This window comes from Euprymna scolopes, chromosome 21, assembly GCF_053919585.1.
Source record: "Euprymna scolopes isolate OS-2025 chromosome 21, ASM5391958v1, whole genome shotgun sequence".
NCBI lineage: Eukaryota > Metazoa > Mollusca > Cephalopoda > Sepiida > Sepiolidae > Euprymna > Euprymna scolopes.
The window spans coordinates 112,307,967-112,334,143 of record NC_136502.1 but is presented as its reverse complement, the minus strand read 5'-3'; the positions used below and the strand labels follow the sequence as shown (position 1 = coordinate 112,334,143).

The following is a 26,177-nucleotide window of genomic DNA, read 5'->3' as shown; positions in this document are numbered from 1 at the left end:
TTTAGCTTGCTCAAATCTTGACTTATATATGAACGGCACTTTGTGCGTAAGGGAGAGAGAGAAGAGAGAGAGAGAGAGAGAGAGAGAGAGAGTTCCCTATGAACCTCGAAATGGTTAGGCCGATTTTTTTAAACTTCATACAAATGTACTTTATGTATCTGTGAGTGTTCTAAGGGTTCTTTTTATCGGAATGCCTCTGATAAGTATCGAAAATCTATAATTGAAAAAAATCCCATTAAAGAAAGAATAGTCCGATTTTGACACCCTTATACAGCCTAACATCACGAGTGAATTTGAGAAGTTTGATCATTACACAAGCAGAAGGGCCAGGCATATAAAATCAACAATAGATTCAAAATTAATATTTCTGTTTAGAACAAAATTGAATTCTTTACTTTTTCATTTTAAACTTTAATTCACGCCATTATATAAACACAATTTTATAAAATCAATACTAGGTTCTCTACAGTGCAATATAAACTACAATGTATCATGGACTAAGTTACTGCGGGAATGCATGAGAATCTTCCTTCCAGTGCACCGCCTTGAATCCCTGATTAGAGCATAAGGAAAGACAATGGCCGTTGTTCTGAGTATCTAAGTGCTATGCCAAGGAAGCTACAAAGAGAGAACTCAGATATATTCTATTTTTATGACATTTACATCATATGTATCAATTTCTAGAGGGAAGACAATGGAAATGGTCCCATATTTTTACCTGATCCTCAATGTGCCGAATCTCTATGTATCCCCACTAGACAGATGCTTATTCGATGTTAATGACATTGAAATCAGATGAAGGTGATTCCAAAAGTAATGCCTCTTATTTATTTTTTAACTCAAAAAGTTGAAGAGCCACGAAGACGGGAGTGGTACCATTAAAACGAGCGACCTTTTGTGATCCAAAATTCATTTTTCTACATAGTTACCACCATGTACTTTTGTCTAGAATTTAACGACGCATGTCTGCTTCTGATGCATGCCATGACAGAGGTTGCTTTCTTAAGATCTCACACCGTCAATATCTGCAACTGAGAAATGAAACTTTCAAGTTATGAATGCCTTATTCAGTCATCATAATAATGCAATTTGAAATTCCTTCTGATCTATTCTGGCGGAATAAAAAAAAAAGAGGCATTACTTTTGGAACGCCCCTTGTAGTTAAAAAGCCATTAAATACTGGGAAACGCTGGGTCTTTCTGCTAGTATTAAGGTAAGTTTTATGCAGAATTAATCAGACAATATTTCTGATTTATAAATCGACTAGAATTGAACGCTAATGTTGTGTAAATATTTCATTTCGCTAAACTTTGTATATTCCACAAACTTCACCAATTATGATCTGAAGAGTTTCAGGAGCATTTCGTGACTTTGAGAATTATTAAACCAAGTTCAAAGAAGAGCACGTCTGCTGGATGTTTGCAAAATCGATACCATAATTTCGAGATAATGTTCAATATGAGTATATAGTGTGGCGTGGTTCCTCGCATTCATAGGACGCCATCTTGGACGGTAGTGTCTTTGTGTACAGCTAAGAATAACATCCATATCTAATGGTTTATAAACGTATTCATTTTTTTACGGACTCTTATCCTCACCTCCATAGTTGTTGTTTCCCCATGTTTCGGCCAACTCATCCTCTGGCCTTCTTCAGGTGATTAACATACTAAAAAGGTTAATAAAAATGCATCATTTATTTATTTTATTTGCGGACTGTTATCCTCATCTTTATAGTTGTTGTTGTTTCATAACGTGGTAAAACAATAACAACTATGAAGGATTCAAAGGATTCCAAAAAAAACAAACAAAAATGATTTATAAATGTTAGGTTTTTTTTTTACAAAGGGAGATGGTTGGTTGGTTGTTTTGTTTTACGGCATATCAACCTTTTTCTGGCTATTTAATGCCGAACCTAGTGATTTTGAGGAACGATTTTTTAATGGAGTATATTTGTTTTTTTTAAGTCGGATTCTATTTAACCCCTAGTTGGGACCCTAACAGGTACTACCACTCTGAGTCAGAGTGGACCTGGGAGCAATGGCAATTAAAGGGTGACTCCACACTCCCCAAAGCCCGCAAGCTGGGGCCTCACCATCGGATATAGTTTTAGGTCATATCCAGGACCGTACAAAGGGAGAAAATAAAGGACAAATAAGAGCGTGCAAAATGGAAATAAATGAAACAAGAGAATAGATGGGTCACCATGTAATAAGTGCTATCTAAAAGATAAGTTTTGTAAATGAAAAACGAAATATTATAACAGAACATTTTTATACAAGAAACAGTAATATAAAAGTTACTTTATTGTAAATGTCGTAAATGTTGGTTTATAGTTTTGAGTGTTAATAATATGTGTATGCGAGTATTTGGCAGCGTGGCACTGTATGTGTGTGCGTTGGTTTACCTTGTTCTTGTTAGTACATGTACAGCTGTAAGTAGCATTTTATTTCTGTTCTCCTACATTCACAAATGTGTAAAATGTATGCACAAAATAAAGGTGGCTGGTATGCGAGTAATTGAGTTATTTTTTTTTTTTTTGCATATTGAACCCCCACCCCAGCAGAGAGGAGGGGCTGGAATAGCTTCGTTTTAGTGTCTTTCAGGTGCGAGGTAGAGGTGGGGGCTTAAAAATTTTCTCTGTGTCTCTAACTTTTAGCCGTTGGTTTTATAGAAGTTTCAAACTTCATCATCGGATTACTATTTTTACACAAACACGTGACTACGTGGAGTTTGGAGCGATTTTCATTGGTTAAAAATACATTGAATTAACACGTTCCTGTGAACATTTCCTTACTTTGGGGAGTGAGGAGGAAAGCGAACTCCTATGAATTAGCGAAAGAAAGAGTTTAAGAACTATAAGTGATTTGCATTTGCAGAAATGACTTTTTGTTCAAGAAGTCTCCACAATAGGCCCGAAAAATGCTTCATTTTTTGACGTAAAGATTAAAGAAACAAATTTTGATCAACATTCTTCATTTGAAAAATCTAATACGTTACAATGTGTATGATATTGAACTTATTTATTGACGCAAAAGTAATGTTTTTGAGGTTCAACTTGAAAAGATCATAACTCCTTTCATAATAAACTTTATTAATCGAAATAAGAACCATTAGAATCGACACATTTTTGCCAACGAGAAGCAAGTTTATTTATCCCATTAGCATAGAAATCCAGAGTTCTAGAAGCAACGAAATCATTGAAAACTGATTTGGCATCATCTCGGCTTTTCAAGCATTTTTCGCGTAGGAAGTTGTTGAGATGCTTGAAAAAGTAAAAATCGGTTGAGAGGCTCGGTGAATATGGCAGATGAGGTAGAGTCTGGTAGCCCAGTTTGTTCAGCTTTGGTAGTTGAGCAACATGCGGGCAAGCATTGTTATGGAGGAGAATTGGTCCCTTCATATTGATCAATCTCGGGCACATACGTTGGAGCTTCTCGTGCATTTCGTTAATTTGTCAGCAGTACTTCTCCGCCGTAATCATTTCACCCAGATTCAAGAAGCTGTGATGGATGAGACGGGTTGTAGACCACCATACAGTTACTATAACCTTTTTTTGGTGCAATTTTGGCTTCAGGAAGTGTTGTGGAGCTTCTCCAGCATCCAACCACTATGCCAAACGTCACTTTTCATCACATGTCACAATCTGCTCAAGAAAGGAGTCATTTTTGTTGCGTAGAAGGAGCGTAGAAGATGCCTCAAAACAACAATTTTTTGGATTATCGTTCAATTTATGCGGCACCCATTTATTCAACTTTTTTGACTTCCCTATTTGCTTTAAATGCCGAACGACTATTGAGTGGTCGACCTAGAGTTCAACTGAAATTTCTTGTATGGTTTTGCAAGGATCAGCTTCAATTAAGGCTTTCAAATGTTCGTTATCAACCGTCTTCATCTTTGAGGCTGTTGTTACCATTACGAATTTTCTTGAACAACCGTTGTGCCACACATTCATTAGTAGTTCCTGGGCCAAACGCATCATTGATATCATAAACTGTCTCAGCAACTTTTCCGCCTAGTTTGAACTGGAACAAGAAAATCGTGTAGATTTGAATTTTGTCCATGCTGTCGAAAAGGCTGCAAAAAATTGATGATGAGATTGAGAATGGTAACAAACAACACGATTCGATTGAGTGAAAAACGCACTTCAAAATGATGTATAACATCGCTGTGTATATGTCAATCAATTAATTAAGAAACCATATATAAAAGTAACATATATGAGAAAATGATATTGCTTTTGCACCAACTTAATATAAAGAGTGTTTGTATTTTAAGGGCAGCAAACTTTAAATTAAAATAAGCCACAGAAAATATTTTGTGGTTTATTTTATAGATTAATTTTTGGCATTTATAATTTAAATAAAATTTTGCATATATAGCATAACCTAGAAGTCCAATATTCACAAACTCTTCACTTTAAATCAGTCTGTATTTCGGCAATAATACGTCGAATGTTGTCTTCCAAATGGTCTATTGTGTCTGCTTTATCAGCGTAGACATGGGACTTCCAAAAGAAAATTCCAAAAGAAAATAATCTAATTAAATTAAATTGCTGAACGAGGTGGCCAGTTGACAGGTCCATTTCGTGGAATTATTTCTTTATCAAATATTTCCCTCATTTAATTGATTGTATCATTTGCAAGCACTGCTTGTGTGCCAATATTTTCATGATGAATTTCCAAACCAAGCTGGACTCAAAATACTCGATAGTTGCCAAAGCTGCTATTGAAGAAAATAGAATTGTCAATTTAAAGTTCGCCGTCTGCATAAAAAAAAGCACCCTGATATGTATCAAAGAGCCTACTATTGATTTCATATGTTGAACTCTTCTGCTTGTGAGGTGATGAAACTTCTCAAATGCACTTTTAATGTTAGGCTGTATAAAGGTGTTAACTGGGATCAAAATCAGACTGTTCCTTCTTTAATGGGATTCTTCGATTATCGATTTTTGATACTTATGGGAGGCATTCCCAGACACATGAAGTATATTTGTATGAAATTTGAAAAAAATCAGACCAGCCGTTTCAGAGTCCATAAGGAACGAACACTCATACACACAAAGTGCATTTTATATATAAGATATGTTGGATAAAAGTTATTTTGAATATTGACGGATATGATTTTCACTTCACTAATGAAATTTTTATTTTCAATTTCTATTTGCAGATCATGAGTCAGTTTTCATAAGGATACATCGAGTTTGATATCTTTCTTCCGAGTGTCTCGTTATTTTTACTGACTGAAAATAACAAACAATGCTAGCTTTCCATTTGAGTGTGTTCCTGTCTGCTTTGCCGTTATGCTTTTGTGTCGACCTCACCTATTACGTGGAAGAAGGAAAGAGCCCCGGTACATACCTAGGAGATATTGCCAGTGATTCTCATGTCGCAGACAAACTCTCGTCCCAAGACGCGGGGCTGATCACATATAGCCAGATGGAAAAGAGCACGTCGAGCACACTGCAATTGTTCCGCATTGCCAAGAAAACGGGTAAGCTCTACACGGCACAGACGCTTGACGCCGAATCGCTTTGCACATACAACATGGAATGTTTTAAAATGGTGGATGTTGCGATTCGGAAGGAGGAGTCGTTTATTAAGATTTTAGAAGTCAAAATTATAATAAAAGACATAAATGATCACCAACCGGAATTTCCAGAGCAACAAGTCGAGATTGAATTCTCCGAAGAGTCACCGAAAGGTGCTAAGAGGTCAATTCCACACGCCATCGACAAAGATGTTGGCACCTTAAATTCCCAGATCAACTACCAGCTAAAGAAGAACATTGATGAACCGTTCAATCTCTCCGTCTCCAAAAGTGTGGACGGTATTTCTAAGCTGAGTATATCGTTAGTCGAGCGACTTGATCGAGAGGTGAAAAATACGTATGATGTCCAAGTCATCGCGCAAGATGGAGGATCCCCAGCCAGGCAGAATGTCCTGGATGTCCACATCACCGTAACAGATGTCAACGATAACACACCTGTGTTTTCCCAAAAGGTGTATAATGTCACAATCAGGTATGAGCACGATCGATCGACACCTGTGACCATTCTGTCTGCAAGGGATTTAGATTCTGGCAAGAATGGCGAGATTTCTTATCAATTCAGTTCCAAGACGGCAACCATTGCTAGATCCTATTTCGATTTAGACAGTGTAACCGGGGAAATATTTCAGCGAAAAAAGTTCACAGCTGGCAAGAGCCTGGTTTATAAATTATATATCGAAGCCACTGACAAGGGTGACCCACCGCTGAGCTCTGTCGCAATGGTTGTTGTTAACGTGATCAGCCAACAGAATAATGCTCCAACTATCGACATTAATTTTGTGTCTGCATCGACTGGGAACACTGCTTCAATATCAGAAGACATAGCAGTTGGAAGTTTCATTGCCTTCGTCAGGGTCACCGACGATGATGCTGGTCAGAACGGTGAAGTTAAGTGCGAATTAAACCATAGCAAATTCCAACTGCAGAGCTTGGGCACTAAAAAATATAAAGTCTCCGTGAAGAACCTGTTGGACAGAGAGATGCAGGACCACCACGAGATCACCATCACCTGCCAGGATAAAGGATCACCTCCATTATTTAGCGAGATCAAGATTTCTATTCGTATTACGGATGTCAATGATGTTCACCCACAATTCTCCAAGGAGTTGTTTAAATTCCGGATCAAAGAGAATCAAAAATCAAAATTTCCAGTCGGCTATGTGAATGTGACTGACCCAGATCAGGGATCAGGTAGCAAGCTTAGTTACTCCTTAGTGAGTAACAGTAAACATTTTCTTCCATTTATTATCTCAAACAACGGACTCATCTCTACAGTGATGTCGTTGGATTACGAATTCCAGAACAACTACGAATTCTTGGTTCTTGTAGAGGATCATGGGATGCCCTCACTCAACAACACTGTAAAAGTCATCGTAGAAGTAAAAGACGAAAACGACAATGCTCCGTATTTCACTTTTCCCAGCATCAATCCATGTACAATGGATGTCACCTATTATCAACATCAGTCGAGCAACATCACCGTCCTGAAAGCGTCAGACCGAGACAGCCGAGAAAACGCGTTCCTCAGATATGAAATCACTAACGGCAACAACAAACAATTATTCACCATTAACCACTACACAGGTCTGTTGTCTTTCACTCGTGTAGTCACCCATCAAGATGCAGGGCCGTATGAGCTCGCATTTGCTGTCATGGACAGTGGCACTCCAGTCATGTCAGCCACAACAAACCTGACTTTGGTGCTCACAGTCAGCAATAAGACATCGAACTTGTTAAATGTTATGCACCGACAGACAAGTGGAAGGATTCACATCCACTTATTGATTGGCATCGTGTTAATTGGAGTGACTGTGGCTGTGCCAATCACGGCGGCTGTATCAATCTGTCTGATCCGCTGGAAGAATAAAAAGAACTCACTGCAAAGGGGTGGGGAAAATATCTCCGAGAAACACATCACGGAACAGAGACATTTGATGTGCCACGCACACCCAGACATGCCCTGGCCAGACGTCCAAGGGAATAGGACTGAGCCAGAGCTTGGACATAACTCTCATTCAACCAAATCAAAACGAGGAATCTACCCAGGGGATCAGTTGGAAAAGGGTCAACGATGTTCAGTACGAGGAATGAAATGCCAAAATGGGTCTGCGGTTATTTATCAGGTAAGTGCCCGTAATTCCTAAAACTGTCACACCATATCATCATACCCTGTTTCATTTGTTCTTGAATCGGTTCAGAATTTTTTTAGATGACGATTATTAATCTGTTTTATTTGGATTATCATTTTCATCTTGCTTGTTATTTTCACAATGTTTTGATAGATGTTACCTTTGACCTTCTTCCAGTGAATCTTTCTGTAAAACTCAGGAATCTATATGGAATTTCAAACTTAATCCGTTATTTTATTCAACGATGAACTCACTGAAGGCGCTTTTTTTTTTTTCTTTTTTTAACTCACATCGCCACTTGGGACGCAAGGGACTACTATTTGGGACCATGCCTAGGAAAGATTAACAAGGTGTTAGTTTATGCTACATTTAAACTTCTGAATATCAGTAAAGTCAGGGAAGCAAGTAGCAGGAAGGGAATTCCAAAGTTCAGCTGTTTGAGGGGAAAAAAACTGTTAAAGTAAAAACTTTCTGGCATTTAGAGACCTCAACAGTGAAGTGGTGTGATTTTGTTGCTAAGCACGTTTGTCAGGGATGTGTACATCAAGAGGGTACAACTCCAACGAGTTCATCAGAGCACATTCCATTAAAACATTTGTAAAACAGGCACAGAGATGCAACATTGTAGCGAAGGGATGGGGGTTGGAGTTTAGTTGACAAAGTGGGACCTATTAGATTGGAGACTGTTTTCTGGATCCTATTCACCCAAAACAAGGCATATATCGCAACATAGACGTAAGGGGCTACTATTTGAGACCATGCCTAGGAAAGATTAACAAGATGTTGGTTTACATTACATTTAAACTTTTGCATATCAGTAAAGTCAGGGAAGCAGGTAGCAGGAAAGGAATTCCAAAGTCTGGCTGTTCTGAGGAAAAAACTATTAGTGTAAAAAGCTTTCTGGCATTTAGGGACCTCAACAATGAAGTGGTGTGATTTTGTTGCTAAACAGGCTTACTGGGGATATGTACGTTGAGGAGACACAAGTGCAATGAGTTCATCAGAGCACATTCCATTAAAATATTTGTAAAATAGGCACAGAAATGCAATATTGTGATGATAGGACAGTGGTTGGAGCTTAGTTGACAAAGTGGGACCTATTAGATTGGAGACTCTTTTGAACCCTGTCTAAGAGGGAGAGGCTAGTGGTAGATGCACCAGCCCAGATGTGGCAACAATACTCCATGCATGGGCGAATGAATGGTGGCTTTATAGAGGTACAGGATACTCTCAGGTGTGAGTAGTCTTCTCACACGATAGCGAGAGCCAACCTTCCTTGCAGCAGCCTTTGCAATGTCCTCAATGTCCACAATGTATTTGTTCCAGTTCATATTGGCCGTGATTGTTAAGCCGAGGTGTTTGAAGGAAGAATTCTCTGATAGGTTGTTAACAATTACGACAAACGTTTGAAACCATCAATTGCCATGACTGATAACACTACCAGAGAGCTCATCAGTCAAACTTCGTTAGCTTAACATTCACAGCCAACATGAATGAGAACAAATATTTTGAAGACACTGTCAAGGCTGCTGCAAAGAAAGGTGAGCTCCCTTTATCATGCTAGAAAAATACACCTGACAGTATCCTATATCTCTATAAAAAAAATTATTATTCACTCATGCATGGAACATTGTTGCCAGATACAAGCTGATGCATGAACTAATAGTCTCTCTCTATTGGACAGGGTTGAAACATATCCCACGCCCCCACTGTAATTGTCCTCTCATGCCAGAGAGGCTTCTACTCCTAAAGTTTCATTCCCCAAACTCCTTTACTTTGAAATTTCCTTTCTCTATCCTGCTTGCCCATTTGTAGAAATTTAAACAATGTGCGCAGACATCTTGCTACCCAACTCCCTACTCAGAATGTCTCTGTAGATATGATCTCTAATTCACAGTAGTCTTTGCATGTCAGTGGCAAGTTGCTTTGTTTGGGGTGAATATGAATAATATATTTATATAGTCATCCGCAGACAAACTGTTTTGCTGTATCATAGTTCTTCAGTGTTGCTAGACCAGCACCCATCCTAAGTCCAGCATTGAACCACTAAACATCGAGTTAACAGCCAGTAGTTCTATCTATCAGGCTGTTAGGACTGGTGCTACTAGCAATGAGATCTTACAATTCCTATACAGCATTGACTGCCACTCTCACAGTGCTCCACTTGTTTGTTTACAAAGAGCTTTGCACTTATACAAAAGCCGTAGCAGACAATATTAATTACCAAGAGTGCTTGACTCGAGAGAATTATATAGTCATCCACAGACAGACTGCTTTGAGGTATCGCAATATATATATATATATTAGTCATCCACATACAGTACTATTTCGCTGTTTCACAGCTCATCAGTGCGGCTAGACAGGCAACGGCCTCAAGCCGGGGTCGAAACCCGACTGCCCAAATGACAGTCAAGGCTTCTCACCATTATGCTATATGGCTGATGCTGTGTGGGTAATGAATTAACGATGTTTTGACATCGTCCAAATGCCTCCGCTCAATATGTTTACACAAAGAGTGTCGCTAATGGCAGTTTGTATATCACTTCCCAATAGGATCAACCCAAGATAGGGAGCATTATAGTCATCCAAATACAGTACTGTTTCGCTGTATCACTGCTCATCAGTGCGGCTAGACAGACAACTGCATCAAGCCCAGGATCGAAACCCATATATATATATATATATATATATATATATATATATATAGAGAGAGAGAGAGAGAGAGAGAGAGAGAAAGAGAGAGGGTTCAGTTCGATAATCAAATATAGGTTTCTGAATTTGGCAGAATGATGAACTAGTTCGAAAAGATGCACCTGAGGAAGTTCAGACATGAAACGTCGTAAAAATAAGAGCCTTAATGAGAATAGTAGTCAAAATAATGTAAATTACGATGGTCATTCCAAAAGTAAGGCCTCCTATTTTTTTCACTCAAAAACTATAATGTTGAAGAGCTACAAAGGCGGGTGTGGTACCCTTAAAACCACCGACCTTTTGTGTTCCAGAATTTATTTTTCTACATAGGCACCATCATTCTTAATGCCCTTTTGCCAACCTCTTTTGATACCTCAGTCGTAAATCTCCAGAGTGCGCTTTGTCACTCACATCTCAGTCGCCACTCTGAATTCAGCGAACCCATCTCCTAGCTGTGCTGATATCAACTGCATCAGCTTCCTAAACGTTCAACAGGTGCCTGTAAATGTTTATCGGTTCAATTTTCTCCTGCATAGATGAATTCAATGACACATCTGTTTTTGATACATGTTCAGGGCAGGCGTTTGCTTTCTTAGAGCCTCATACCGTCAATATCTGCGACAGAGAGATGAAACTGTAAAGATTAGTCAGTATAGCAATGCAACTTGCAATTCCCTTTGATCCATTCAGGCGGAATAAAAATATTGGAGGCATTACTTTTGGAACGCCCCTTTCTATTCTTTAAATATTTCTTTTATCATCAAAATATTTGTATGTCTGCACACCTATAACTCTCTCAGCTTAGTAACTATGAAGTTCAACTTTGGCTTACAGATAAACACTGATAAAGTACACGACGAGATTTAAGAGTGTATGTCGGTAGTGATTAGGGTGCGGTCCGAGATTTGTCCAAATTACTATGACCGACTTCACAAAATTCAAACACCGCAATCATTACCGTTCCGAATTCTTTAAATGAGGGCTGATTGTTTGCATTACTTGTATTGCAGTTTGATCGATGTAGCCTTCGACCTTCTTCAGTCAGGCTAGTTGCCATTTTGGAAAAGAAAGGAGAAAAGTTACTGGCTCCAAAGATGGGTTTGTATTCTTGTAGTGTTTTTTTTTGGGGGGGGCGTGGTTTCGTATGTTTGAAAACAAAAAGGCAAAAACAACTCCAAGAATACAAAACCATCTACAGAGCCAGTAACTTTTCTTCTTTCTTTTCCAAGATGGCGACCAATAAACCCGTCGAAGGTGACATCGACCGAAACGTTGCACAAATAACACTCAGGATGAGAACAATAGTCCGATCAAAATAAGTAATACAAAAATATCACAAGTGTTAATTAAAAAAAAAAAAAACACTTCTCTTTGCTTTGATATCAAATTTTCTTAATCACTCATTATTTACTGTTTCTTAGGGTTCTATGAATTTATTATTTGTTCAGTATGTGGGGTATCCCATGTTAAAAAAAAAAATGGGTGCTTCTTTGTTATAAGAGTGAAGTTCGAAATATTACATTTCAAGTAAAACCAATTGTATATACGAAATTATCATGCCACAATAATGAACATATCCAAAAATTTTGAAAAACGATGAGCTAGAAAATTAATTATGAAAGTGTGGGACCCACTGCGGCTGCATAGGTTGCAGTAGTCTAAGGCTGGCCCTCCCTGTGGAATTATTTCAAAGATAATGCCCATCAAAATAATCCCTTGACTGTTCCTGAAGACCATCACAGTTGTGTTTGTCATTGAACAGTTATAAAAGAAAGACTGTTGGATATTTGAGACTGAAACTTGGACGACAAGTTATTTTTTTTTTAATCTTACTAATGAATCATCGTTTATAAAGGCTGAAGGGACACTCGAGTTAATGAGTCAGTTTGATGGTGAGACAACATTGATGATTAGTAATGATGGTTAAAACTGGGCTAAATTTTATTCAAGCAGATGGCTCAACAAGAATTTGTTTACATTGGACTTGCATACGACCATGTTGTAGCCAGCTGAGAAGCAGGTCCTCGGTATTTTCGTCCACAGATGGATAGTTCTAGGAAAGAAACTTTGCTCAGGGAAACTCCTTTAGTTTTAGGTACATAAAGAGAATTTTTTTACAGCTGCTGTAGTTAGACGAGTTTTTGTTGTGGATGTTTTAGTGTGAGGGAGTTATGCATGAACTGATGTTTCTTTTTTAGAAAATATTTTGAATTGTAGAGAGGATTGTGAATTTTATTAACGATTCTATGGGTTTTTATGGTGGTGGTGGTGGTAAGGCGGCACTCTGAATTTAATTACTAGGCATCGCCGGGTTATTTCTGCTATTCTAGAGTACTCGTTACTATTTATGGACATACTTACGTACATCATGTTGAAACTGATGAAATAATTAACTAAAAAAAAATTTTTTTTAATAAAAAAAATTCTGTTTATTTCACTTATTGGAGAATTTAAATCTGTGCAAAGTGCAAGAAATGAACGCTAATGTTGTTTAGTTTTGTTCCACTCTAAGAACTGTGCCACCAAGGTCGGAAATTGAGATTGTGAAGTAAGCGTCTCTGAGGAGGGAGCACTCTGGCCTACAAAAAGTGCTTGGTCAGCCCCGTCAGTATTCCCTGGTCAGGGCACCTCAATCGATTAGCAATGAACTAATCCCATTCTCAAAGAGAGAAAGCAAAGCCTGTGAGGGTGGACCTCCTAGAACTGCACAGAACTAAAACTCCCACCGCAAAATCAACAGGGACCGGATCATTACAGGAATGGTCTAATTTCTGTTGATTTTTGGGGTTCAGGAATGTTAATCCCAGCTGGATTTTTAAGGTCATGTTGAAGGTTCCTAAACGTTCAACAGGTTTGGGTGCGTGAATTTTAGAATACTTGGATTTTAGAAAAGTTTGCAATACTTTTTCAAATAAATACTGAAAAATATACACTTATACACACAAGTTTACACACTCCGTCAAGAATGACACAAAAAATTATGCTTGCCCAGAGTTCACACTACTGTTCATATAAAATAACGTCTTAATCGAAGAAGTTAAAAAAAAAAAAAATGAAAGAGAACGTCTAAAAGGAAAGTTCAACAAAAAAAAATATTTAAATTAAAAAACTGTCAATTGGTATAAAAAAGAAAAAAAAATCTACGTAAAGAGAGTGAATGATTTCTATATGAACTCATTCCCGACAAAGGGAGGGTCTGACTTGCTATTTACTTTCTTCCTATCTCCTATAATACTTGAAATTGCTTTATTCGACATTTCTGCTCGCTAATTTTTGTGTGACAGAATATATATATCTGTAGGTATTTAATAATTATTTATTATTTTTTTTTTCTTTTTACATGGTAGTCACCACTTATCAAGGCCCGGAAGCCACTCGCGGATAAGGGTTATTGCATGTACATTAATCAATGGGATAGTATCGTAGTAATCGTTAGCAATGGAGATTTGATAAATTGGATTACTTAAGGGGGCGGTTTATCGGGAATTTGTTTATATTGGACTTGAAGACATCCAAGTTGTAGTCAGGTGGGAAATAGGCAAAGGGAAGAGAGTTCAACAGGCGTGCACTTCCACTTCTTGTTAAAATACTTTAAGAGGAGTTAAAAACATATTTAATTTTCAAAAAGGAGACACAAATTAAGTGCATTGTCCTTAATCCGTGGAGTTTCAAAAGAAATACTTCACGGGACCATCCATTCACGTGAAATCATTTTTTCCTTTTTTTCCCCCATCCTCTCTGCTTTACTATTTTTTTTTTTTTATATATTTTACCAAGTAAGATCTATGGCTTACTTGTAGTTTCGTTAAATACTTTGCAAGCAAAATCTGATTCCGCATTTTGCTAACTCCTAACCTCTGATGAGAAGGAAAGTATTTTTTTTGTAACTCCGCGAATTAAGGACAATCCACTTAATTTGTGTTTCCCTTTTGGAAATTAAATATGTTTTTAACTTTTCTTAAAATATTTTATTAATTCTTTGTTCCTATTATAAGCTCTATTTCCTATTTGGTTTTATTGAGCTTTTACATCTGGTTAGGATTACTTTATAAATATTTAGTCTTTAATATTTATAATATATTTTAAGTTTACTATTTTGGATTATCTTGATAAACTTAATTGTAATTCTTATTTCATTTTATAATCTTTGGTTCTATTTATTAAAAAAAAATTCACCAGTGTGTTCAACAATTTAATAAGAGCATTATTCTTTATTTATAATTTTGCAGATCATCAGGTTAAATTAACATGGTACCATAGGTTTCAAGCCTGGAGTGAGCCCAGATTTATGAACAATGTTTCTTTGGCTTTGTTTATACACATAAATAAATTTCTCCAGTCTTTTTCGATTCATGGGGAAGTTACAAGTCACTTTTTCTTTGGTAGTTTAATACTTAATAAGGACCCTATTGCAACTGACCTGGAGAAATGGGTATGAAGAAATTAATAAATAGAAAAAATTCCATAAAAGCAATACATATATATAAAATAGCAATACACATATATAACATAGCAATACACATATATAAAATAGCAATACACATATATAACATAGCAATACACATATATAAATTAGCAATACACATATATAAATTAGCAATACACATATATAACATAGCAATACACATATATATATAAAATAGCAATACACGTATATAAAATAGCTATACACATATATAACATAGCAATACACATATATAAAATAGCAATACACATATATAACATAGCAATACACATATATAACATAGCAATACACATATATATATAAAATAGCAATACACATATATAAAATAGCAATACACATATATAACATAGCAATACATATATATAACATAGCAATACACATATATAAATTAGCAATACACATATATAAATTAGCAATACACATATATAAATTAGCAATATACATATATAACATAGCAATACACATATATAACATAGCAATACACATATATAACATAGCAATACACATATATAACATAGAAATACACATATATAACATAGAAATACACATATATAACATAGCAATACACATATATAACATAGCAATACACATATATAACATAGCAATACACATATATAACATAGCAATACACATATATAAAAGTCACTTTGTGTGAGTTCCTTCCTCATAAGTTCCGAAACAGCTGAGCCTATCTCTTGCAAATTACATTACAAAGCTTATCTATATTTCAAGCAGTGTTCTTTGATAGGTTTTGTACAGAAATTCATTCGATAAGAATCGAAAAAAATCGGATCTGAAAAATAGTCTTTCTTCTCTAAAAGATAGTAAAGAAGACTTTTTACAGGGGAATATGTTACGTTACACCGGTGTAACGTAACATATTCCCCTGTAAATATTCTTCTTTATTATCTTTAAGAGAAGAAAGACTATTTTTCAGATAGCCAAGCCCAAATATCAGTTGACGTGATGTTGTAAACAAACACAGACGGAATTTGATGGACGACATTATCATTATTATTTTTTGATTTTTTTTTTTTTTTTTTTTTTTTTTTTGCGAAAAAGTCCATCGGGCAAATTATTAATTGTAATATATGATAATCAATAGTGGATTAATTCCATAATAATACACATGCAATTTGTATAAATAAAAATATTATGTTTAAGTGTATTGTATGACCGGGCAACGCCGGGCGTCCAGCTAGTATATATTTCTTATATTAATAAGACATAATCATATTGATACACTAAACCTGGTTAGATCCTCAAACATAAGCAACGTTTAACCTGACTAATACTAAATGGGTAATCATTTGAGAAGACCAGATTATAGACGTGTTTTCTGCTTCTCAATATTGTGGCATCCTGGACTTCTTACCACTAAAATCAAGCAGTGCTCACTCAGAAGAGGTATGGTTGGATACTGTGCAACCCTTGCTTCACACAATTACACACAAAGCCATTCTTGCAGGGGGTATCCATTGTCTTTGAAGACTTTACAGATACCACAATGGGTAAACAATGTTATAAGAGAAGACTTTTTGGCCTTCAAACCAAGAGTACAGTGTAGTATCTGTTCTGATGCTACACTTTAATATTTTGTTGTCAGTGGAGGAGAAATCCTTCACGACTGAGACAATTTTAAATTTTTGTTCCTTTTCTCCACACTAAAATCGACCCTTGGTGTCTAACTCTGCCCTCGTGGGAAGGCAAGTTAAATAGGAACAATGTTGTAAGGATTTTCTCAAGGATAACACATTAAAAAAAAGGAACATTTCTAAAAGTGATTTCCTATTTTATGGCTATCAAAATCCTTAGCAGTAGAGATGAGGCTGAGAGTCTGCAAAATACGATAACATGTTTCATCCCATTAACATCGGATCTTCTTCAGGCAATGCACAAGTGCTGCTCTGATTCAGTTCTCTAAAATCGATGACCATGAAAGAATGTCTCGGCTCTGAGCCAATTCATTCTCGGTAGGCACAATAAGAAAAAAGGAGAATCTAAAATTAGTTCAACAACGCAAGAGAACCTCTTGTGGTCATTCTCGTTCTCTCTCCACCCCCCTTACAGAGGGAATAATAAGAAGAAGCAACTGCAACCAGAACACAAAAATGATGCATGGATAAAAATAAAAAGGGCAAGGGAGTTGTAGCAGCAATTTGTCATGCCAACAAGGTCAAGGAATAACCCCTATGCATACTACTTCAGTCTAAGAAAAAAAATGGCAGAAGGTTTTTCGGGTTTCTTTTTTTCATTTAATTTCTTGAGATTTATTGCAGAGGGCAAATATCAGTCGTTTCTTAGGTGAAGAAGAAAAAAAAAATAGCACAGATGAAGGAGATAAATGGGATATATATATATATATATATATATATATATATATATATATATATATACGCACATACATCCCATCATATATATCGACAATTCATCTCATTATATATATATATATATATATATATATATATATATATATATATATATATATATATATATATATATATTTCAATTCAGGCAAGAGGAATGAAAAGTTTACCCGACCAAAACAAGTATAAACCTTAAACTAATATAAATATTAATATAGTAATCCCAACCAAATAATAAAAAAAAAGCTGAATACAAACACAATATGCATTCTGGACCTCCTATATTCGTTTCTTTTTTTTTTTTTTTTTTCTAATTTTCGCATATTTTAACCGATATGAACATTTTTTTTTTTGCAATTTATGACGAACCATCATAAAATGCTGTTTCAATTCATGCCATAATCAGCAAATTTTAGCTCTGCTATAATAATACTCTCACACCGTCAACATCTGCAGCAGAGAGATCTAACTTTCAGGTCATGAATGCATACATTTAGTCAGCAAAACGAGGCAATTTGCAATCCCTTCTGATTCATTCGTGCAGAATAAAACTATAAGAAGCATTATTTTTGGAACACCCTTTGTGTGTAAGAATAGAATCCAAGTTTTTTTTTTTTGGCGTTTTTTTTTTTTTAATATTTTATTATCATTCTACCTAAACACCTGTCATTTTAATCTTCATAACATTTATCACAGTTTGTTTTTACCACACCTCATAATGAATCAAAAACTTTTGTTTTTACCACACCTCATAATGTGTGAATTCCTTTTTGTTAAACAAAGACAGTGTCCCACCGACATTGACATTCTTTCAGATATGATCATTTCATTAACTTCAAATTGTAAACAAACCAAATTAATTTAGACTGAACATAACACAACATTAGCTACTTTTATTTTCTCTACCACTCTCCCTCGACTGCACCAGAATTAACAAAGTCTCTGACAGCTTAGACACAGTACTCTCCCTCGACACTAGCGCATAAGTACATGTATTTGGAGACTTTAATGTCCACCACAAAAACTGGCTTGGATTCTCTACTCACACAGATGCAGCGGGCAGTACAACATATAGCTTCGCTATATCTCACTCCCTATCACAATGGTTACGTTTCCAACCCATTTCCCTGACCAGCAAGGACAACACGCATCACTTCTAGATCTGTTTCTGACCAGAGTTCCCGAGGATTGTATAACAAATGCTGACAGCACACTCGGGAATGCTGATCATGCAGTGATAATGGTCGAAATCACCCTAAACTCTAGACTCAAGACTGAAGAGCCAGTGCTCAAAACAACGAGATATTTTAAAAAGGCTGACTGGGAAGCCATCAGAGATCTTATCAGAGATGCCCCATGGGGAAATATTTTTTCTCTTCCTGCAGAACAGTGCGCAAATGAGACCACTGAATGGTTCAAGACGGCACATGTTCCCATGCGGAAATTTTATAGCAAGCCCCCCTCTCCCAAATGGTTTATTTCTACTTGTGCAACTGCCATTGCTCAAAGGCAACATGCATACTGCAGATTTAACCGACATAAGTCCAGTTCAAACAAACAGAAGTATATAGAAGCTAGAAGTAATGTTAAGAAAGAAATAGCAATAGCTAAGAGAGAATTTACTGAAACCACTAAAAAACGCATAGAAGCAGAAAAATTAGGAACTCGTGACTTCTGGAAAATCTATAACAGTGTAGTAAATAATGGGCAATCAACAATTCCCCCACTAACCAACAATCATGAGGTTGTTTGCTCAGCAACCGACAAGGCTAACATGCTTGCTAGTCGGTTTGCCTCAAACTCCACACTGGACCCTTCCAACCACCCCCTGCCTGACTTTCCTTTGCGGACAGACACCACGCTAGACGATCTAAAAATCACCCCTGCTCAGGTACATGCTATCATAAAAACCTTGACACTTCAAAAGCATGTGGACCTGATCTCATCCCAGCTGTGCTGTTAAAAAAGTGCTCAGCCGAAGTAGCTCCAGTTCTCTCCAAACTCTACAACAAATGCCTTAATGAATCTTGCTTTCCGGACTGTTGGAAAACTGCTTCTCTGGTACCACTATTCAAGAATTCTGGTGAAAGAACTGACCCATCTAATTATCGCCCCATTAGCCTCCTTAAAGACCTTAATTAACCATGCTCTAGTCCATCACCTTACAGATGTTAAACTTCTGACTGACAAATAATATGGATTTAGACAAGGCCATTCCACAGTGGACATCCTCACTGTAATCTCTGAACATATATACCATTCACTGGACAAAGCAGGGGAGGACAGAGCGGTAGCTCTAGATACATCTAAGGCTTTTGACAGGATGTGGCATTAGGGTCTCCTCAGGAAAATTACATCATACGGTATCACTGGTAGAATACTTAACATAATTAAATCCTTCTTAGATAAGAGAAAAATCCAGGTTGTCCTCGACGGTAGTACATCTAAATAATATGATATAAATGCGGGAGTGCCTCAGGGGTCTATCCTTGGACCTCTATTGTTCCTAATATTCATTAATGACCTCCTCAACAAAATTGCCTCTGAGATGGGTATATATGCTGATGACACCACACTATCACAGGCATGACAGGAAAACAAATGAACATATATCTAAAGAAATGGCAGAAACACTAGAGAATGACCTCCAATCTGTAGTGGAGTGGGGACAAAGATGGATGTTCACATTCAATGCTGCCAAGACTAAACTGGTTTCCTTCAATAATTATAAGAAACCTTCTCTGCCACTAATAGCAATTGCCAGTGACTCTTTATCTGAGAGTACATCTTTCAAACTGCTTGGCCTAACGTCCACAAGAAACATGAGTTGGAACAATTACATTGAAAGCGTTGCCAGGGGCGCTGCAAAGAAGGTAGGCTCTCTCTACCGTACTAGAAAGCTACTAACACCCGAAAGTATCCTATACCTTTATAAGGCCACCATTCGCCCATATATGGAGTATTGCTGTCACATTTGGGCTGGTGCATCTGCTACTAGTCTCTCGCTCCTAGACAAGGTTCAAAAGAGAGGCGCCAATCTGATAGGCCCTGAACTGGCATTTAAGCTTCAGCATCTGTCCCATCGACGTAATGTTGCATCCCTCTGCCTGTTCTACAAGTATTTTAATGGTGAATGCTCTGGCGAACTGCAGACACTTGTGCCCCCACGACGTAAATACCCTCGACAAACCTGACAGGCAGCTAAATCCCACCCCCACACAGTAGAGATCCCTAGATGTAAGATCTTTCTACTCCAGTAGTTTCTTCCCCAGAACCGCTAAACTTCCAGGCCACTGCTTCCCAAACTGTACTGACATGCAGAAGTTCAAGTGTAACGTGAACCAACATCTTGCTGCCCAAATCATCCCAGTAGCTGTTGCCCCTGATAGTAGCACCCTGCACCAATGTGCCTTGTTTGGGGTGAAAATGTAATAAAAAAAAAGATGAAAAAAGAAAATTTTATGCTGCACAATACACGATCTATTTGTCAAAATTTGGACAGCAAATGCAAAGTGATAAAAATTTTATAATCAATTAGACCACCCGTGACTAATTGCGTGAATTTTTGTTTATATATAATAGTGCTGGGACGATTCTAATATTGGGGTTTTTTTTTTTTTTTTTTACATAGGCATCACCACTTATCAAGGCCAAGAGGCCACTCGAGGATAAGGGATAATATTTTTCTTGCTTCCGATTCTTTAAAAATCTCTAACTATTTGACTATAGAGTTGTTATTTTTTTCCCTGATTACCGTAAAAGCACACATCAAATGGGCATATATTTTCCCAAACGTAAAAATGAACTTGTAGGGTTTATCTATAGATTTTAGGTTCTATTGCAGTTCAAAATCAATGAATATTTATTTCATCATTATCAGCAATGGAAGATTTTGCTTTAAACAAAATCAAATAAATGACAATTAAAAGAATCGTTTTTGGCACACATTTTTCCGATACTGATTCCAATACTCTTCAAATTTTCGATTCAGATTAATCGTCCCAATAATAATAATAATAATAATATACACACACACTAGTTAAAACAGTGAAAATAAATATGGCGATTAAGCTAAAAAGAATTCTCCACGTTTCATTCTTGTAAGAATTAATTCGTCAGACTTTTGCATAGAATTGATGTTACCTTGTGGTTTTATATTTTCACGTGGTGATGAGTTTGCTAGTTAGCCAATCAGATTCTTTATTATTTCCGCACCCATTTTCAGCAGCCAATGGTTGTGCTTTACCGAAGTAAGGTTCACTTGACTTGTAACTCACATCTTTCTTTGTTTATTTTTGGATGGAAAGATTTGGCCATCTTTCTTTGTAAATGAAAAGGCGATTTAGTTTTAACCTGGGTGTGTTTGAAAATGTCTGCTTGTATTTTTGTGAATACGAGTTTAATTTTTTATTTATTTGTAATTGTTATGATTATATATGCATATATTTACCTTTTTATATATTGTTATTTTAAAGCAAAATTGATTGTATGTATACAACCGTTTACTATTTTGCTTCTGCCATTTAGTAGATTTTGGATTACTTTAAAGTGTATGAAAACGAGTTTCTCATTCAGACATAATCTACACAAGTCGTCTTAATTCCTACACATACTGGCTTATCGCACTCTATTCTATTCAACTTTTAGTGAGCGTCCATTTTCTTTGGGCTTCTACTACTTCTTGTTTGGAGTTTTTCGTTATTTAAATTGCTTTTGAATATATATTTTTATTAATTAAACAAATTTAAATAGTCGTGACACTGAACATTCTAACGTTTTGGACAAATGATCGGTTGAGGACTGGTTTCTTCTGTGAAAAGCAACCATTTACTAAGTCGTCTGACGAGGACTTCTAGTTTTAACGAACAATTTGTCCGAAACATCAGCATGTCCAGTGTCGCGACCATGTAAATTTGTTTATATTAATAAAAATATGTCTTCCTCCTCTTTTATTGAACACTCTTAATAACCGCGTTAAATTCATTAGCTGTCACTCTTCAGAGAGAGAGGGGGGGAGAGGTACTGTTTTCAGGTTTGTTTAGAACCGAAAACAAGCAGGCCTATCTCTAAATGAGATTGAGACGGAAGTGGAAGAAAATGAAGCAGGTGTGGCGTTTTGGAGTGAATGGTACTCTTCAAAGATAAAAAAAAAATCATTTGGGGAGTCCAAAGTCATATATATATATATATATATATTAAAAATGTGATTTCTTGGGTCATCCATTGAGTTTGAGTTAGGTTGTTTAACCCAAGAAAAGTGAGTTTGCAAAACCAGTTGAAGTAAAAAAGAAAGAAAAATTGTCAAAATCTACAATTAACGTTTTTTGATTGCTACATCCTATTCTCTCTCTTCAGCTATAGATTAAATAGTATTAATACGTGTGGTCATATTTCATATTGCTTATAATGAATTATTCTAATCTTCTGTTTTTTAGTTAGTTTTTATTTTTACTAGGGTGGGGGTGGCGCCACTTATCAAGGTCCAAACGTCCCCTGAGGATAAAAGTTAATGAATGTCAGATGGCAAGTGAGACCAGTTTCTTTTGTGGAAAGCAACCATTTATTAAGTTGCCTGGTGAGGATTTCTGGTTTCAACGAACAATTTGTCTGAAACATCAGCATGTCCAGTGTCGCGACCATGTAAATTGGTTTATATTAATAAAAATATGTCTTCCTCCTCTTTTATTGAACTCTTAATAATCTCGTTAAATTCATTAATTATTATTAGGGCTGTGACAACAGCATACTCCTTTCATTGTTTGGACTCTTCAGTATATATCTGTTAATATCTTATATGTTTTTATATAGACTGATGTGGTTCTCGGTTGATTAAGTGTGTCTAACTGCGTCGGATATATACCAGAGAGTCAAAAGAATGAAAAGAATATGCTGTTGTCATAGCCTTAGTTATCACTCTTGAATACGGTTAACCTTATATTATATATATATATGTCGATGACTACAAATATATATATATTTTTAGTCATCGACATACACTCCTGTTTCATTGTATCACAACTTCTCAGTACCGCTAGACTAGCACCTCTCCCAAGCCGAGGATTGAACCTAGAACCATCGCGTTGACAGTCAACAGTTCTACCGATTGACCCACGGGAGCGGCGCCTGCAAATTATCTCACCAAATTTCTATTTAAAATAATGAAAGCTTAAAAAATAAGGCCGAAAATTGTTTATGTGTTCATCAATGTTTCATCTTTATTTAAAGACTTTTTCAAAATTACTAATTTGAAAAAAAAAAAAACAGAAATTAAAAATTCTAAGTACATGGTGCGTATAAGCCTTTAAATTATCACAAAACGTCGATGAACATTTCGTTTTTCATAACGTTTGATTATTAATTCCAAAAACATCATATATATAATCCAGCATATAAAATAATTTTGTCAGATTTTTAAAGTCAGACCCAAATAGTAATCCATCTGATCTATCAATATGCGATTCAGACTTATTTTCAACAAATATATTTCATTTTGCCTCAATTTTTTTCTGAAGATATTTATTCCGGCTAAGAAAACTGTTAGAAAGGAGACATTTTCCTTCTGAAACGGATTAAAGGGAAGTTAGCATGTGCATTTATACTTACTTGTCTATCTTTAGATTGTGTGCAACTATACTGTTCTCTTTAAAGTTCTTTAAAATAAATATAAAAATTAAAGTTTGCTATTTTAATTTTGTTGCTCGTCGCCACATTAATTACATTTTTATGTGCTCTTTACCATGAAATCTATCAACTTAAGTAATAAAACGAACTTTTTAAAAATTCCTTTCCCCTCTCTCCAAAAATATAATTCCAAAATTAAAGTAAACGATAAATTTCTATTTCTTCATAAATAAATACTTTTTATTTTAATTCCAGACAATGCTAGCTAATTACAGCCAGTTAAATACACACACACACACATTTTAATTACAAATCTACGTATATTAATTTTTCAAAAGATCTTTCACATAAATCAGTAAATATGAACATGTTAAATATAATTGGAATTGTATAGTGTGTCTGATAATTTCAAGAGGTAACTCTTTTAAAATGATTGCATTTAAATTAAAAATCTTCGGATTATATATATATATATATATATATATATATATATATTACACACAAATGGTCTTTCGTATATAAATCAGTAAATATGGACTTACTCTAAATATAATTGTGATAGTATAATGTCTTTGATAATTTCGAGAAATATCTCTCCTTTTCAAAATTATGGTATTTAAATTACACATCTTCGTCTATATATATATATATATATTTCAAAATATCTTTTACATATAAATCACTAAATACGGACTCACTCTTAAATATAACCGAGTAATATTTAATTAATTTGGAATTCTTTTTGAAGCGAGTAATTTGTATAATTTATTTTATTTAATTATTTTTGGACAATTATCCTCATCTTCTAGTTGTTGTCATCCCGTCGCGGTTAACCACCTGACGAAGGCCAGAGGAATAATTAAATAAAATAAATTATAACCGAGCACGTTTCCGTGGCATACTTTTATTTTGTTTTCCTTTTGAAAAATAGGAGTATCCTCTCGAAATTATCAAATACATTATACCATCCCGATTATATCTAACAGTAAGTCCATAGTTAATGTATTTTAAAATTCTGACACTGGTTAGTAAAGTTTTTGCATAAAGTATTTACTTGAAAATGTATGACGTTACTCGTAATATTCAGCTAACGCACTTCCTAACTTCCGGCGTGTCTATTATCGGAAGTGGTGACAATATAAATCAGTTCCTTTTCTTTTTTTTCTCTCATGTCTGTATATCTCCTGTGCATGTACTCTTTTTTTTTAATTTTTTTTTTTTTACTTTGTTTTTCTGATCGTTCTTTTTTTTTTTTTTTTAATAATCATTATGAAAATTTTTTTCGGTCTTATTTTGCCTAAGAATTATTGAAATTAGTTTGAATCTTTTAAAAGAATCACTGAAAACACCTTTTGCGCTTTTTTTTTTATTTTTTAAAGATTATTGAAAACACATTTTAAAAAAAATTATTGAAAACATTTATTTTTAAAAAAAAATTATTGAAAATACTTTTTTTTGAAAAATTATTGAAAACACTTTTTTTGAAATTTTAATTAAGAATTATTGAAATTAGTTTCATTTTATTTTATTTTTTTAATATTGAAGAACAATAAAAGTGAAGCAACTAATTTGCCTTGTCACCGCTTCTAGTAGCAGACACACCGGAAGTTAGAAAGTACGTTAGGTGACTATAACATGCAAAATCAATTTGTATTGTGAAACAATACCCAACGATACCTTTCATCCTTTATGACGTAATGCATTTTCCTTTCTTGACGTTAATCATTAATTTTTATCTATTTCCCCCCTGCCCTCCCCCTCTTTGTCTCTTAATTATTTACGTCATTTTCTTTATTTGTTCTTTATTTATGTTATACGCCCTTCCTCCCACCATCACCTGTAGATAAAGTATGCATGTTGGCAAGCAAGAAAGTTCGTAAGAGTTTTAGTAGAATATAGATTTCACAAATCTTCACAAATGACATGACATCTTGTCATTTTTTTCTATAGGGCTGTGTGAAAGGACTGGTCTACATCCCCCCATCTTCCTACAAGCCTATAGGAACTCAGGCAGAGAAACACTGCGATGATGAGGACTGTTACGCAGGATACGCTACAGCGCGTTTGTCAGGAGCTGAACTACCGACTTGACATGTGCTGTGTCACAGGCGATGTACATATTGAACATTTGTGAAGCTTTGTAAAATTTGTTATAAAATCTATAACCCTCTGAATTTCTTGTTCAAATTTTTATAAGTCTTGTTTTGATTCAGCGTGAAGCCTATTAAAGTTTATAGGCAATTTATTGGAAGGCTCTTACAATGTGGACATGTATGGGCGGTAGTAAGAAAGAAAACTTGATAAACTATTTAATTTTTTTGTTTTAATTTTTGTTGTCAGTAATTTTATGATATTTCG

At 35.5% G+C, this 26,177-nt stretch overlaps 1 protein-coding gene across 5 annotated transcripts in view; it reads left to right on the top strand.

Moving 5' to 3' along the window:
• The window catches only part of LOC145242974 (protocadherin beta-15-like), a 444,195-nt gene that overhangs the window by 204,648 nt on the left and 213,370 nt on the right, over positions 1-26,177 (top strand). For 3 of the 5 annotated variants that reach the window (XM_080106082.1, XM_080106081.1, XM_080106085.1), the window contains one exon: positions 5,167-7,670. In XM_080106082.1, the coding sequence (XP_079962208.1) occupies positions 5,256-7,670 (2,415 nt within the window). In that variant the 5' untranslated portion in view covers positions 5,167-5,255. Of the gene's footprint in view, positions 1-5,166; positions 7,671-25,769; positions 25,990-26,177 lie in introns of those variants that run through there. The other 2 variants (XM_080106084.1, XM_080106083.1) reach the window with 1 other exon arrangement.